This window comes from Oratosquilla oratoria, chromosome 12 (genome assembly GCF_046742065.1).
Source record: "Oratosquilla oratoria isolate Oo_2021 chromosome 12, ASM4674206v1, whole genome shotgun sequence".
Taxonomy (NCBI): domain Eukaryota; kingdom Metazoa; phylum Arthropoda; class Malacostraca; order Stomatopoda; family Squillidae; genus Oratosquilla; species Oratosquilla oratoria.
The window spans coordinates 4,727,696-4,742,526 of NC_134788.1; the positions used below are offsets into that span (position 1 = coordinate 4,727,696).

Below are 14,831 nucleotides of genomic sequence, written 5' to 3' on the forward strand. Positions count from 1 at the left end.
ACTCTCCCCCTAGTGACGAGGCAGGAGGAACGATATCCGTTTTTTCTTTGTAGTGTGTTTGTGGTTTGTAGCCCGTGTGTCCGGAGGTGTCGGAAGAGCAACAGGATCTTGTTCGTTGTCCGAGAGGAGGTATGCAGGCTTGGCGCGGTCTATGGAGATGGCATCTGTCGAGATGGAAGTGATGGCATCAGGAATAGGGAAACTAAGGGCGGTAGCATTCCCGAGTGCTTCTTTGGCTGCCATGAAAGCTGCATCAGTTTCGACGTCCCAGTTGAGTACGATGGAACGTCCCCTCTTGCACGGCTTGATCATGGAGTAGAGCGGTTGGAGCAGTTGAGCGCAGCCTGGAATGAAACGATTGTAAAAATTTAACATACCAAGGAATTGCTTGAGTTGGCGCTGTGTTGTAGGTTTCGGGAAACTCTGGATGGCGTCGCAGCGGGATGAGACAGGGGTGACGCCTGAAGGTGTGACGGTGTGTCCTAGAAAGTTGATGGATGACACACCGAACTCAGATTTCTCGAGATTGATGTGGATGCCGTAGTCTTGTAGGCGGGTAAAGACTTGCTTCAGATGGTCTTGGTGCGTGGCTTCGTCAGGGCTGGCGATGAGCACATCGTCGATGTAGGTGAAGCAAAAAGGCAGGCCTCGCAGGACTTCGTCCATGAATCTCTGGAAAGTTTGGGCAGAGTTCTTGAGGCCGAAGGGCATTCGAACGTATTCGAACAAGCCAAAAGGTGTTGTGACAGCTGTTTTGGGGATGTCAGGCGGGTTGACCGGAATATGATGGAAGGCTTTTACAAGATCGATCCGGGAGTATACGCGAGTTCCTGCAAGGTGTGAGGAAAACTCCTGTATATTGGGAACTGGGTACCTATCCATCACAGTTCGTGAGTTGAGGGCGCGGTAGTCACCGCATGGCCTGATGTCGCCGTTGCTTTTGGGGACGATGTGGAGAGCTGACGACCAGTTGCTTGAACTTGGACGAATGATACCTTGACGCATGAGGGCTTCCAGTTCTGCCTTGGCTAGCTTGAGGCGTTCCGGAGCCAGACGACGGGCTTTGGCGTAGACTGGAGGTCCCGTAGTCTCTATGTGGTGCACTACGTGGTGTTTCACAGTCGTGGTCGTGGAGTAAGGTTGTGTCAAGGCAGGAAAGTTCCTGAGGAGAGAAGCAAACTTGTTATCAGCACTGATGGTTGAAAGTTGGCTACTTACTCCGGTTGTTGGCCTGGCGTTGGATGACATCGATGTAAGGGGGTCGTGGAGCTTGCGATTTTTAATATCGATCAGGAGATCGAAGTGGGTCAAAAAATCGGCGCCAAGGATGGGTTGGGAAACTGATGCAACGTAGAAGGTCCACTCAAAGGATCGGCGGAGGTTGAGTTCTAGCTGAAGTGTCTTCCTCTTGAAAACGGGTATCTTGGTGCCGTTGGCTGCGTAGAGGGAAGACATCGGCGGCAGTGATTGCTGGGATGCTGTGGCAGGCAGGACACTGACTTCAGCTCCGGTATCGATGAGGTATGTGGTGTTGGAGAGTGGATCAAATACGAAGAAGAGTTTCGATGTATGTTGGCGAACGCTGTGCGCCGTTAGCGTTCGCCCATCGTGTTTAACGGTGACGGTGAGAAGGTGCACGGCTGTGTACATTTCCTCGCATCTTGTCCAAAGCGACGATGGTAGTAGCAGACGCCTGATGTTTGCTTGGGTCTTCCTCTGGATGTAGACCTAGAGCGGTTGCGGTAGTATCTTGGTGACGGGGGTCGTTGTTGAAGATTGGCAACCTGCTCTTGGAGGGCGCTAACCTGGAGGGTGAGTTTGGAGATTAGCTCGGTTAACGTCATGCTTACGTGATTAGTATGCAGCGATGTTCGTGGGCAGCTGGGTTGGTCAGAGCAGTCCGAGTTGGCGGGGATGGGCAGGCTGGGTCAACGGGCAGGACAACCCGGGGCGGCGGGGCTGGGCACGGCAGGGCGGCGGGCGGGGCTGGGCACGGCAGGGCGGCGGGCGGGGCTGGGCACGGCAGGGCGGCGGGCGGGGCTGGTCACGGCAGGGCGGCGGGCGGGGCTGGGCACGGCAGGGCGGCGGGCGGGGCTGGTCACGGCAGGGCGGCGGGCGGGGCTGGTCACGGCAGGGCGGCGGGCGGGGCTGGTCACGGCAGGGCGGCGGGCGGGGCTGGTCACGGCAGGGCGGCGGGCGGGGCTGGCGGCGGGCGGGGCTGGCGGCGGTCACTCCAGGGTCACCAAATGTAGTGGTTACTACAATTGTCCTTCTTGGAGGAAGCTAGGATATTTAAAGTCAATCCCATGACTGATCTGTTTATTGGAAATGGTGATGATGGTATTTACAATATTTGTAGCGAAATTCTGGATTCTTGGTCTTTGGTATACAATTATTTAAAATCTATTTACAATACATAAATATGCTTCTTACAGTATGTAGAAGGATATGTTTTGTTTTATTTACAAAATAAATTAAGTTATTATAATGAACATTGTTATTATATTAATTAAAATTAGTCGAATGTATGTTTAGTCGGACGCATGTTCTAAGGGGTGACTATTGTTTATCCCGTACTCTGCGATCACGGGTCCTGAAGGGGTAATTATACGTGTTGGCTACAGAACACTACAGCCCATATGCACTCACAAAAACCCATATCTCCCATCTCAACTTCATCTTCGTATAGATTATTCTCGCAGATACTTCCTTCCACCTCACCACGTACTTTCCTCTCTCATCACTTACCAGCAATCCAGCACTTACCATCTTTCCCTTCCTCGCCTAGTCATCTCTTCGGACACCTACCCCCAATTTCAAATTCACCCATCTCCTTCAACCTAGATTCACTTATCTCCAACACATCATTCTTCCTTCCTCCAAACAAACCACGAATCTCTTATTTTTTATTTTCGTCTGTACCATATACTCACACATTCAATAGCCCACTTACTATGGTGTTGGTTGAGGTATTCCTCCCAGAATCTCTTATGCCTTAACTTTTCGTTGAAGGAACGTACATAATGCAAGATCGTCTCATCACTCTGTCCCTTTTAGTCTCCTTTTGCGACGAGCATGGGAAACACGGTGGCAGAATTCTCCCACCTCCCCACTATCATAGGTGGAGTCCAGTAGAGGTGGTAAAGGGCATTTTTAAGGGAACATCATAAAGGAAGGACAGCTGTAATACAAACGTATCATCATTCCTTTACGAATATGGCTTTTTAAACTCTAACATAAAAGACTCTGGTCAGTAAAGGCGTCAAAACAGTCCTTAAATTATGACTCCCTTTTATCATGCAGTAAATACCCAAGTACGTGTCTGTTCGTGCCGTGACTCAAGGATTATAAACAGGACATCTAGCTATCCTACAAGAAACACAGGATCATCGACAATGTCAAGGTTGATGACTATGTCCCAAGGTAGATGCGCTAATAATTACTGACGAAATACTAGTATTACTGAATTAACAGGGAAAAAAATCTGGACACGCTTTTTCTGCACTTTGCAACATTCTCTGTCCCACAGTTTATGCGAGGCATCGTTTTAATAATTCTCGCAGATCCCAGAGTACCTCACGATGCACTAAGATTAACACAGGCTGCAAAATACCCCTGCTGAAACTCGTCGGCGCTCCATAAGAACACAAAACACTAGGATCCGTTCATTTGTTGACTTAACAGTCGTGATCCTAGACTATTCAAACCGCTGGGAGCTTAGAAGGCAAAACCAAAACGCGTCAATAACTTATGGACAAATCGATTACTCGGCAGACTGAGCAATGTAAACCCAAGGTAATTGTTGCAATCCTGTCTGTCCCCTTTCATTCCCCAGTTAATGACTGCCAACCTCTTTTCCAGTCAGATAGAATGGCACAGGACTGGAAAACGGTAGACAGCGTCTGACCTCATCTAGGCTTTTAGCAATTCTGTACTGATGTTGCAATTGCCAATTGACTTTCCGTTCGTCAAGTTACTCACAACTTCCCCAACCTCTCTCAGAAAAGGGCGTAGTTTCATGTATTATTAAACCAGCAACCATGACCCTAACACCAACCAGGAAAAACTATCCTCTCGAAGGACTGTCCTCGCACGAAGCGAGGACTGACGTCGTTTTTTTCTGGTGTTTGATCAAACATTTTGGTGTTTTATGATTTTTTGTTTTATTTGACCAAATGACAAGAATCTTGTCATCGGAGTTTAATGGGTTAAGATGGGTCATATTGTTGCGGCTTGATCAGTTGTAGTTGTAGTAAATGATCACAACACTACCCGGTCTCTTCACCTCAAAGAGAGATTCTAAGCCTGCTGAACTTGTAAAAAAGATACTCGATTGGCCCTGGAGAGAAAAGGGATGTTCCAGGTACCTGCACAGAAATCCCACAAGAGGCTCACCCCAGGTCTTGTTCGACGTGTCCATACATAGAGATGCATTACACCGGCCACTTTGCGATGTGTGCTTGGTGGATTTGTTGAGGACAAGTTGCAAGTTCATTCCCACCAGAACCACCACGTCTGAATGCCATATAAGTAGATATAAACATTCGTCCAACACCACCAACAAGTACGGAGCCCAACGAAGAGAGGTATCGTTGTATTCATAATCCAACAGACTTTGGAGTCGTGGGAGAGTATACACATCCACCAGCGTCTGACATTAATTTGCCCCTTGTTTTGGGGTCTGAATGGAAAAAATCATATATAAGAACTACCTTCGACGTACTGAAAACAACAGTAAAAATTATCATTGATGGTTTCAGTATTTCTCATATTTATGAAAACATGGGTATAGAGTACCGTGCTTTTAGCACCTTCCTTCCTGGTGATCCTTTTGATTTTGTTTTGGTCGTTGCGAGGATATTCTGTTCATCTCTGCGGCACGCTCTTTCTCGGATACTAAGGGTTAGAGCCTTCTGTACTAGATGGCATAATACCTTTAATTCTGGCTGTTGTCAGGCTATTCTATTCATGCCAAAGGATTACAAAGGTGGAGCATGCCGACAGGAGACCTTATGGTCCATAACTATGTCGGATGCGAAAAAATATATATAATATTGATAACAAAAAATAAAGTAAAAAAATAATAATAAAATAGAATAATTTTTTTTTTAACAATAATAATGATGAATAAAATAAATAAATGCATAGGTATGTTTAAATAAGAAACAAACAAATAAGTAATAAATAATAATAAATTGACAGATAAATGATAATAAGTGAAGATCAAGCAAACAGACAATAACAAACAAATAAACAAATAATATGAAGATAAATGGCAGTCATTACAGCATCTTGCTTAGATGTTTATCTAAACGAATCTTAAAGCTCCGAACTGAACTACATTGCACCGCCTCTGCAGGGAGTCTATTCCGTTCATTAACTACACGGCTGGCGAAGTTGTTTCTACCTACTTCCAAATTAAATCCATTTCCTGACAATTTGAGACCACTATTTCTTGTCGTTTTCTCATTCAGTGTAAATTTTTTGTCACATTTGATGTTGTCAATCCCCTTTAGAATCTTAAAAACCTGTAACAAGTCACCTCTAAGTCTACGCTTTTTTTTTTTTTTTTTTTTTTTTTTTTTTTTTTTTTTTTTTTTTTTTTTTTTTTTTTTTTTTTTTTTTTTAGGGAAAACAGATTCATATGTTTTAGTCAATTTTCGTATGATTTATTATTTACAGTATACTTGGAATCAGTTTTGTGGCTCGCCGTTGTACTTTCCCAATCTGTCAATGTCAATGGGATTCGGTGACCATACGAAAACAGCATTTTCCAAATGTGGACGAACTAACGTTTTATATAGCTTGTTAATGAGATATGGACTTTGGAAGTCAAAGGATCGTACAATCAGTCCTAGGATCTTATTTACTTTCTCAGAGGCTGAAATACACTGCTTAGATGATTTGAAATCGTTACTGATAATTACCCCTAGATCCTTCTTACTATACACTTTTGTTAACGAATTTCCAAATAACTTGTAATCGTACTTACTGTTATTTTTTCCTATATACATAATCTTCCATTTACTCGTGTTGAATTTCATTAGTCACTTTTCAGACCACTGCTGTAATTTATCTAAAGCTTCTTGAATATCTAATTGATTTAAGTGATTATTTGCCATTCCGCACAATTTTGTAGCATCAGCAAATTTGGAGACAATAGATTTTAGTCCGTGGTCTATATCATTTATATACACTACGAATGAAAGGGACCCAAGAACGAAACCCTAACGAACTCCACTCGTAAAAAAAAATTCATTTAGAAGTTTTGCCATTTAGAACAACTGTTTTCGATCATTCGACCAATTTCTAGTCCAACTTAATAGGCTGCCACTTACTCCGTGTGAAGCTAATTTAGTAAGTAGCCTTTCGTGGGGGACGGTATCAAAAGGTTTTGCAAAGTCTTGATATATTAAATCTATATTGTTTCTTTTGTCATAATTCGAGATGACTGTGTTGTAGAATTCGAGTAAGTTAGTCACGCAAGAACGTTTCCGTCTGAATCCATGCTGGCTATCGTTTATCAAACAATTACTTTCTAAATGATGTTCGATAGCATCTCTGATTATAGTTTCCATAATTTTTCCTATAATTGAACTCAAGCTTATAGGCCTGTGGTTATCTTATTTCTTTTTGTCACCTTTTTTGAATATTGGAGTAACTTTAGCTAGCTTCCATTCTCATGCGACATCTCCGGATATGATGGATTTTTTTTTTTTTTTATAATTTTTAATGGAACAACAATCTCATTTTTCATTTCCTTTAAGATTCTTGGATGCCAACCGTCAAGCCCTGGTGTTTTATTTACCGTAGTAAGTTCACCCTATATTTTTCACAGGTTTCAGTTTGGAGTTCACTTTGAGGTGTTTCATTTACGAATACTGAGCTAAAATAGTTGTTTAAAATATCACACATTCCTTCGTTTGAATACTCAAGTTGACCGTCAGCAGATAATAGTGGGCCAATGTGATTCCTAATAGCCTTTTTATCTCTAATGTAACTATAGAATTCTTTGGGATTCTCTTTGGATTTATCAGCGATATTCATTTCGCACTTGCATTTTTTATAAGCCTGTCTCTTTTTAGCAATACTAATTTCAGTTTCTTTGTCGAGCTATTTTGGGTGAGCCTGATTTGGGAGAGCCTGTCCTTAAACGGAATGTAAGTATGAATCATCTTATTAAGCGTATTTTAAAATATTTCCCACATCTGATCTACAGGTCTTTCGCTTAATTTTGCCTCCCAATCTGTAACCTGAAGCTCTTGGCGTAATCCTATGAACTGAGCTTTGCTAAAATCGGGTATTTTAGAAACACAAGTATCTATTCTAAAATTTTTAGCAGTTTGAACCTAACTAAAGCAAGGTTTACATGCTACGATAAATTGTAGCGATTTATTGTAATGAAAAGGTTGTTACAATTTGTCATTACGTGTAAACAGGAGATCGAAGCGATAAATCGCTACGATCGCTACGATCGCTACGATCTCCTGTTTACACGTAATGACAAATTGTAACAACCTTTTCATTACAATAAATCTCTACAATTTATCGTAGCGTGTAAACCTTGCTTAAGCTGTGATCGCTATTTGCAACAGATTCACCAACTTCTACATCGGTTATCATGCTTTCACGGCTAGTAATCAATAGATCGAGTAGGTTTCCATGTCTTGTGGGCTCTTTTACATGCTGAATTAAGTAATTGTCACCGAGATAATCTATCAAGCTTCTATCTATATGGCCATGTTCAAGGGCCATCCAATCAATGTCAGTAAAATTGAAATCACCAATCATCAATTAGTCTCGGTTGCAGAAACTAGACAGTTCTTGAAACAACAGTTTGTCGTCTGCTATTGATCATGTTTTTGGCCTATATATTACACCTACATTCATTTTTTGTCCATTTGTTTGGGTCAATTCTACCCACAAACTATCATATGCATCCTGTTTTACTTTCTCTAAAATACAGGCATTGCTTTTAACGTATAACAGAACATCCCACCTTTCTTGTGGTTTCTATCTATACCCCGCAATATTAAATTCAGCTTCAAACTCTTTTCCATTTAACCATGTCTCGGTTATTCCTATCATATCGAGGATTTTCACTTTTGACATACGCCTGTATTTCTTGGCATTCATTCCTAATACTACGAGCATTAAAGTTCATGGTGTTAAGAAACTCGTGATTATTTCTTTTTGACACGTTTTGTATTTCAACATCATGCCTTACATTATAATTTTGTTCTTTATTGACACATTGCTCTATATTGACATTTGGTCCTTCATTGACATTTAATGCCTCATGGACATTTGCCCCTCACGGTCATTCGATCTTTTATTTGCACTTTGTACCCCTACGTCACCGTGTTCCACACCGGCCACCAGTCGTTCGCTGACATTCTTCCCGGCATCCCTTCCTAAAATAATATTCTGTCCTCCACTGACATTATATCCTACCGTGATATTTCGTCCTACACTATCAATACACTGAGGTCGGTATTGAAGAAATGATAAGATATATTTCTAAACTCACCACAATTCAACATTCGTTACATTATTTTATTGATATTTGACAAATCAGCATGTCTCCAAAACAAATTCTTGTATGTTTTCTATTTACTAACAAACATGTTTTATTTAGGTTGAGCTAGATACTCCAAAAATCTACTTCGTGGAAATTTGGATACAGCTAATATATATGTAAACATTCTGCCTAGGTACCAAGTCGCCGCGAGCGCATCCGCCTCAAACTATACGTTAGACTTGCAGTACTCCAGGGACTAACCTGGGTCTTTGGCTTCGTGGCAGCCCTTGGAGATGTGCGCGAGTGCTGGTACCCATTCATCATTCTCAATGGTCTTCAAGGGTTCTTCATCTTCTTGGGTTTTGACTTGAAGAGAAAGGTAAGTCTACGTAATATGTAGTTGCAATCGGAACGGTAGTGGTGGATACGGAGGAATAGAAACTAGTAAAGAGAAGCATATATACTGAGAAAGAAAGTGGCAAATATAGGGATACGTTAACTGGGGGAAGGGAGGAGTGAGGAAGACAAGTTTAGAGCAAAGTGGGATTGATATGGATGATTACAATTGAAGATGGGAAATGATGGAGAAGGGATGAACTTTCACCAAAAACATTTCTCTTAGCATTTTTAAAAGAGAGGTTAGATATGATACCTGGTTGCAACCCAATCTTCACTGGAGGTCAGGGAAGTAGACTAACTAACATCAGCATTAGCAAGGAATATGTAGTCAAACAGATATATTTAAAGCTACAAAATCCCCGGGCTCAGACGAAAAGATGCCAAGAGTGCTAAAAGAGTATAAATTTGAAATCCATGAGTAGTTAACGGAAGTATTTAATAAGTCGGTTGACACTGTATTCGTGCATATTTCTTGGGGGCAGGCAAACGTTGTTCCCGAATTTAAAAAAGTTGATAAATCTCCTATGCACAATTACAGACCAATCAGTTTGACGTCGATAATGTAGGTAAAATGCTAGAATCATTTATAACAATCAGTATCAGGGAACAAATAGATAGGGATAATGGGATTCGTGATTTACAGCATAGGTTCACCAAGGGTAGGTCATGTGTAACTAATATATCATCCCTTTACACTGATGTCTAAAAGGCGGTATATAACAATGATAGTTACGATGTTATATACCTTGACTTTAGCAAAGCGTTCGAAAATGTGCCCCACCAGAAACTACTGAATTAAATCAAGGCCCATGACATAAGAGGAAAAGTGTTTGAATTAGTAACAGAAAACATCGGGTCGCCACTAACGGTGTAAAATCCAAATAGGGGAGTGCTACTAGTGGATTTCCCCAGGGCACGGTTTTGGGTCCCTTATTGTTCATTATGTATATAAACGACTTGGACAATGGGATAGATAGTGATGTTAGTAAGTTTGCGGATGACACTAAAATAGGACGCCATATTAACCCATTAAACTCCGATGACAAGATTCTTGTCATTTGGTCAAATAAAACAAAAATCATACTCCCGCTATCAGCCACAATTACTTATCACCCAGTCCATTCCAGCATTAGCCCTCTAAGTCAGTTGTTCTATTCTCCAGATTCAGTTTGGGAGGTTTAAATTACTACCAACAAAATAATTCCATACCCTCGATACAAAACGCAAGTCTACAAATATATTTCTACAGTCACAATGCTGTTATATGTCATTACAATATGCATGAATTGTTTTGAACTCGATTTTGATTGCATGGTTCAGATTTTGACATATATAATAAAGCTAAATTACTGCAGAAGCATGTTACTCCATACAAAATGTTGTTTAATTGTTCATTATACCGGTTGGGACATTTAAGTATTTTGTGAGCAATAATTATTGCTCACAAAATACTTAAATGTCCCAACCGGTATAATGAACAATTAAAGAACGTTCCTCAAAACCGGGGTTATTACCACAAATAGGGCAAAAACATTTTGTATGGAGTAACATGCTTCTGCAGTAATTTAGCTTTATTATATATGTCAAAATCTGAACCATGCAATCAAAATCGATTATAATCAGCCATTATTCTTGGAGACAATATTGCACCGAAGAGATTGAGTCATGGAGGTGGCAAAAGAAATATTTAAGGCAGGTATCGAAACGGAGGCGTACAAGTTGAATGTGATAATTTTTTATTTATTTATTTATTTATTTATTTATTTATCTATTTATTTATTTATTTATTTATTTATCTATTTATTTATCTATTTATTTATTTATTTATTTATTTATTTGTTTATTTATTTATTTATTTTTTTGAGTGGGAATTAGTCCCTGATCATAAAAGAAATACTAGTGACTTGGTCCGTAAGAATGTCATTAAAGTTCCTTGAATAATCGGGACACTTAACATATTAGCACTTTGTTTGTTTTACTGGAACCTCAGAATAAGATGTCGATTTAATTTGCATGCCATCTCCTTGAAATTGTTAAGAGGAGAGTAGGGCAGGCTTGTAAACGGCAATATTATCTATCTAATAATAACCTCAAATTCCTGGACAGGTACTGAAATCAGTATGGAAGGCGCTCACGGGTCAGTCCTGTATGGGACATCTTCGTTCCACCAGAGATACGAGGACAACCACCCTGTCCACCTCGGACAGTCCACAGGTGCAGACTTCGACGGCTGCTGTGACCAAGAAGACATCAGTATCTCATGCAGAAAGGTGAGGATGAGAAAAGGAAAGTCGAATGCTTATAGACTACAATTAAATAAAGTAACTAGGTACCTGGTTGCAACCCAATCTTCACTGGAGGTCAGGGAAGTAGACTAACTAACATCAGCATTAGCAAGGAATATGTAGTCAAACAGATATATTTAAAGCTACAAAATCCCCGTACACAACTTCGTACCACTATCACTGGTGGTAAAGCATAAGAACATATGAATGGAAGAGACTGCAAGAGACCATAAGGTCTACATTAGGTAGTTCCATACCCCTTACAACCTGTCGTCCCTATCCATAAATTTATCTAATTTTTTCTTAAGGGTAGCTTCAGGTGGGCTTAGGAAGGTCTGGCCTTCCTGACTCCCCGAGATAGACCTTTTCTCCACCTGTTTGCCTCCTTTATTTGAAATCCAATACAGAGTTCTGTTATGGTTGGAATATAACCATTCACTTGTCGAAACCTAGCTACGCCTCTAGCTACTATCCTCCCTTACTCCCCTTTTCTAAATACTCTCCTTTCTAGTTAATTGCTTTACTACTTTATTTGTGAATTTGCCAACACTTTTGTCCTCCTTTCATATTTTTCCAAGCCTGTGCTATCTCAGAATACCTCTCATTTTCTAATTATTTTTTTGCCTATTTCTCGCGTTTTAATGGTTATTTTACTACTTTTTTAATGTCAAAAGCTTTTCTGAGACCCTTCGTCTCCACTGTTCCAATGTAATATCCAAGATGTCCATAATCTACGCCTATACGGTAATATTTGTTCCACCTCCAAAGTGATGCCAATTGTTGACACTAGCGAACAATTTATTAAAATAATAATAAAGACGCAAATGAAGAATGGTGGGGGTTTGTAGGGCCTTACGTTTGCAGTGTCTACAAAGGGGGAAAAGAGTATCCAGGGAGAATGGTAAAGGGAACATGTGGATAGGACCGCCATTGCAGGTGCTGATCCGGGGTGGGTGGGGTGGGGGGTTGAAGCCCCCCCCAAAAAAAAAAAAATTCTTCCATGAATCATTGTAAGGATGTCATTCACTCCATTTTAGTACTTTCTGATGTTTTGCCAGGTCCGGGGATTAAATAAACTAACAGCATGTGTGCGGTATTTGGGCGGAATTGTGCTGTGTTTGGCATTTATCTGTTTTGTGCTGCGCGTGTTGTAGGGTTGCCAGGGTTGTGTCTCAGTTGCGCTGAAAAGGGATAGAAAGGAGATATACCACGTTCGTTGGCCGTTTAACATACCTGTATTGTCACCTATATGATTGTTTTGTGTTGTGTTGTCCATGTGCACTAACACTACACACGGATCCTGTAATAATTTCTCTCTATGCGAGAGTATACGCGTGCCAGTGCCTTATCACTGACTAGCACAAGCGTGTAACAATATAAAACGAATATACATTCTATTATATATGTCTAAAATACAGAAAAATCTGAAAAACATTATTAAGTTAAGTATACCTCAGACTTCTGATACATCAGACTACTCAGAGGAAGGAATTCAGGTTAGCCCCCCCCCCCCAAATTTTTATCCTGGATCCGCCACTGCGCCATTAGTTGATGTCGCAGAAGTGTTGGTGTTCTTGTCGCCGAGAGGGATGTCCTGCCACTTCAGGGACGTGATATATGTCCCGTGGCCGGACGGATGGCCGACGGACACTTGACTGACGGATAATTCGCAGACATATGGCCGAGTGGACATTTAGCTGACGGACATTTGACAGACCGAACATTTGACCTAGTAGACATATAGATAAACGGATATTTGAGTGATTTTTTTTTTTCGTTTTTAATTTGAAAAATATATATATATATAAATATATATATATATATATATATATATATATATATACATATATATATATATATATATATATACATACATGTATGTCTGTATGTATGTATGTATATATATATATATATATGTATATGTATATATATATATATATGTATATGTATATACAGTATATACATATGTGTATATATATATATATATATATATATATATATACATATGTATGTATGTATGTATGTATACTAACCAAATTACCCGCGCGTTGCTGCGAGTTGGTGAATAATCCCTAACCTAACCATACCCCACTTAACTTTAACCCTAACCAAAATAATTTTGGGGGAAATGAAATATAGCTTTAAACAGTCTTCCTCCCAGGTGTGTGCTCCCCCCCCCCGTAAGTTGGGAAACCCTAGTTTGAAAATACATGCATACACAAACACAAATATCATGTATTCACCTCGGATCTGCTGCAGCCTCTTTTCGAGACAGCCAGACACCACCCTACGGCAGTGAGCTCAGAGCTCATTATTAGCAGATCTCTGGGTAGGTCTGAGACCACTCACACTCCACACACCGGGACAGCAAGGTCACAACTCCTTGACTAACGTCCCGTACCTACTCGCTGCTAGGTGAACAGGGGCTACACGTGAAAGGAGACAAACCCAAGTTGTCTCCGCCCGGCCGGGGAATCGAACCCCGGTTCTCCGGCTTGTGAGGCCAGTGCTTTACCAATCCGCCATCGGGATGTACACATTCTTTTGCATGCGTGTGTATGTGCATGTGTGTGTGTATTGACAATAAATGTCTGCAGCTAAAAGGAGATGAAATGTATCTCGTTTATTTATCTTCAGAATAGATATGGTTATAGGGGTTTATCTGCGAAAACCTAGGAGAAGTTTGGGAATAATCAATTTCCGCCCGCACTGAAACTAAGTTGAAATAACCAATATTTCAACATTTGGTAAAATTATACAATCATTTTACATTTACATGCTTTCTTCTTACAAAAGGTATCATGGTTTGTGGCAACATTAATTTCACAAATATAAATAATATTTATGGACACATACAATAGTTTGTTTAATCACATTAATTCTTATATCACAAAAATGTTACGCGACTTAGGGGGACACTGCAGTAGTGGCGTGTTCCCACACTATAAATTACCTAACTTTAACCCTTAACCCTTTCTTTTCCGTGGCATAATGATTGCCTGGAAAATGGAAACAAAAATAAAATGTGAAGAAAGTAAAAAAAAAAAAAAAAAAAAAAAAAAAAAAAAAGTTGAGGAGGGAGACGCCCTTTGAAATAAAATATATTCGGCCATAAGAGAATAATTGAAAATAAAGATAAAAATAACCAATATTTCAGCATTTGTTAAAATTATACAGTCATTTTACATTTACATGCTTTCTCCTTACAAAGGCTATCATAGTTTGTACTGGCGAGATCACTAAAATTTATATTTTCATTTGTCTCACTGTCGTCTTGTTATTCAGATTCTACACTACGGTTCCCACTTGGTTCATGCTATTTCCTGTAGGTCGTGTAACAATACGAGAACGTTACTTAGACTAAAGTGACGAGGGAGTGAATGAAGCTCGAGTAAGTTTGATGGTTTTATTCTGGTTAGTGAGAGTGTTGACCTAGGCTGGGTCAGGCGGTCGGACTACGAGGCTGCCCTAACCGCAAAAGTGACCGCGTGGACATGGGGACAAGCACCGCTGGTAGAGAACTGAACCATGGAGACCAAAACCTGTCTCCTTATATACACACCCTGCGTACCGAAAGGTAGTGAAGGATCCAGCCTCAAGGGAACATGGCTCGGCAGGGCCAAAGT

General features: G+C 40.5%; 1 protein-coding gene across 3 annotated transcripts in view; it reads left to right on the forward strand.

Moving 5' to 3' along the window:
- Positions 1-14,831, forward strand: part of LOC143030918 (uncharacterized) — a 117,458-nt gene that overhangs the window by 81,936 nt on the left and 20,691 nt on the right. For all 3 annotated transcript variants that reach the window (XM_076194170.1, XM_076194172.1, XM_076194171.1), the window contains 2 exons: positions 8,715-8,900; positions 11,027-11,190. In XM_076194170.1, the coding sequence (XP_076050285.1) occupies positions 8,715-8,900; positions 11,027-11,190 (350 nt within the window). The remainder of the gene's footprint in view (positions 1-8,714; positions 8,901-11,026; positions 11,191-14,831) is intronic.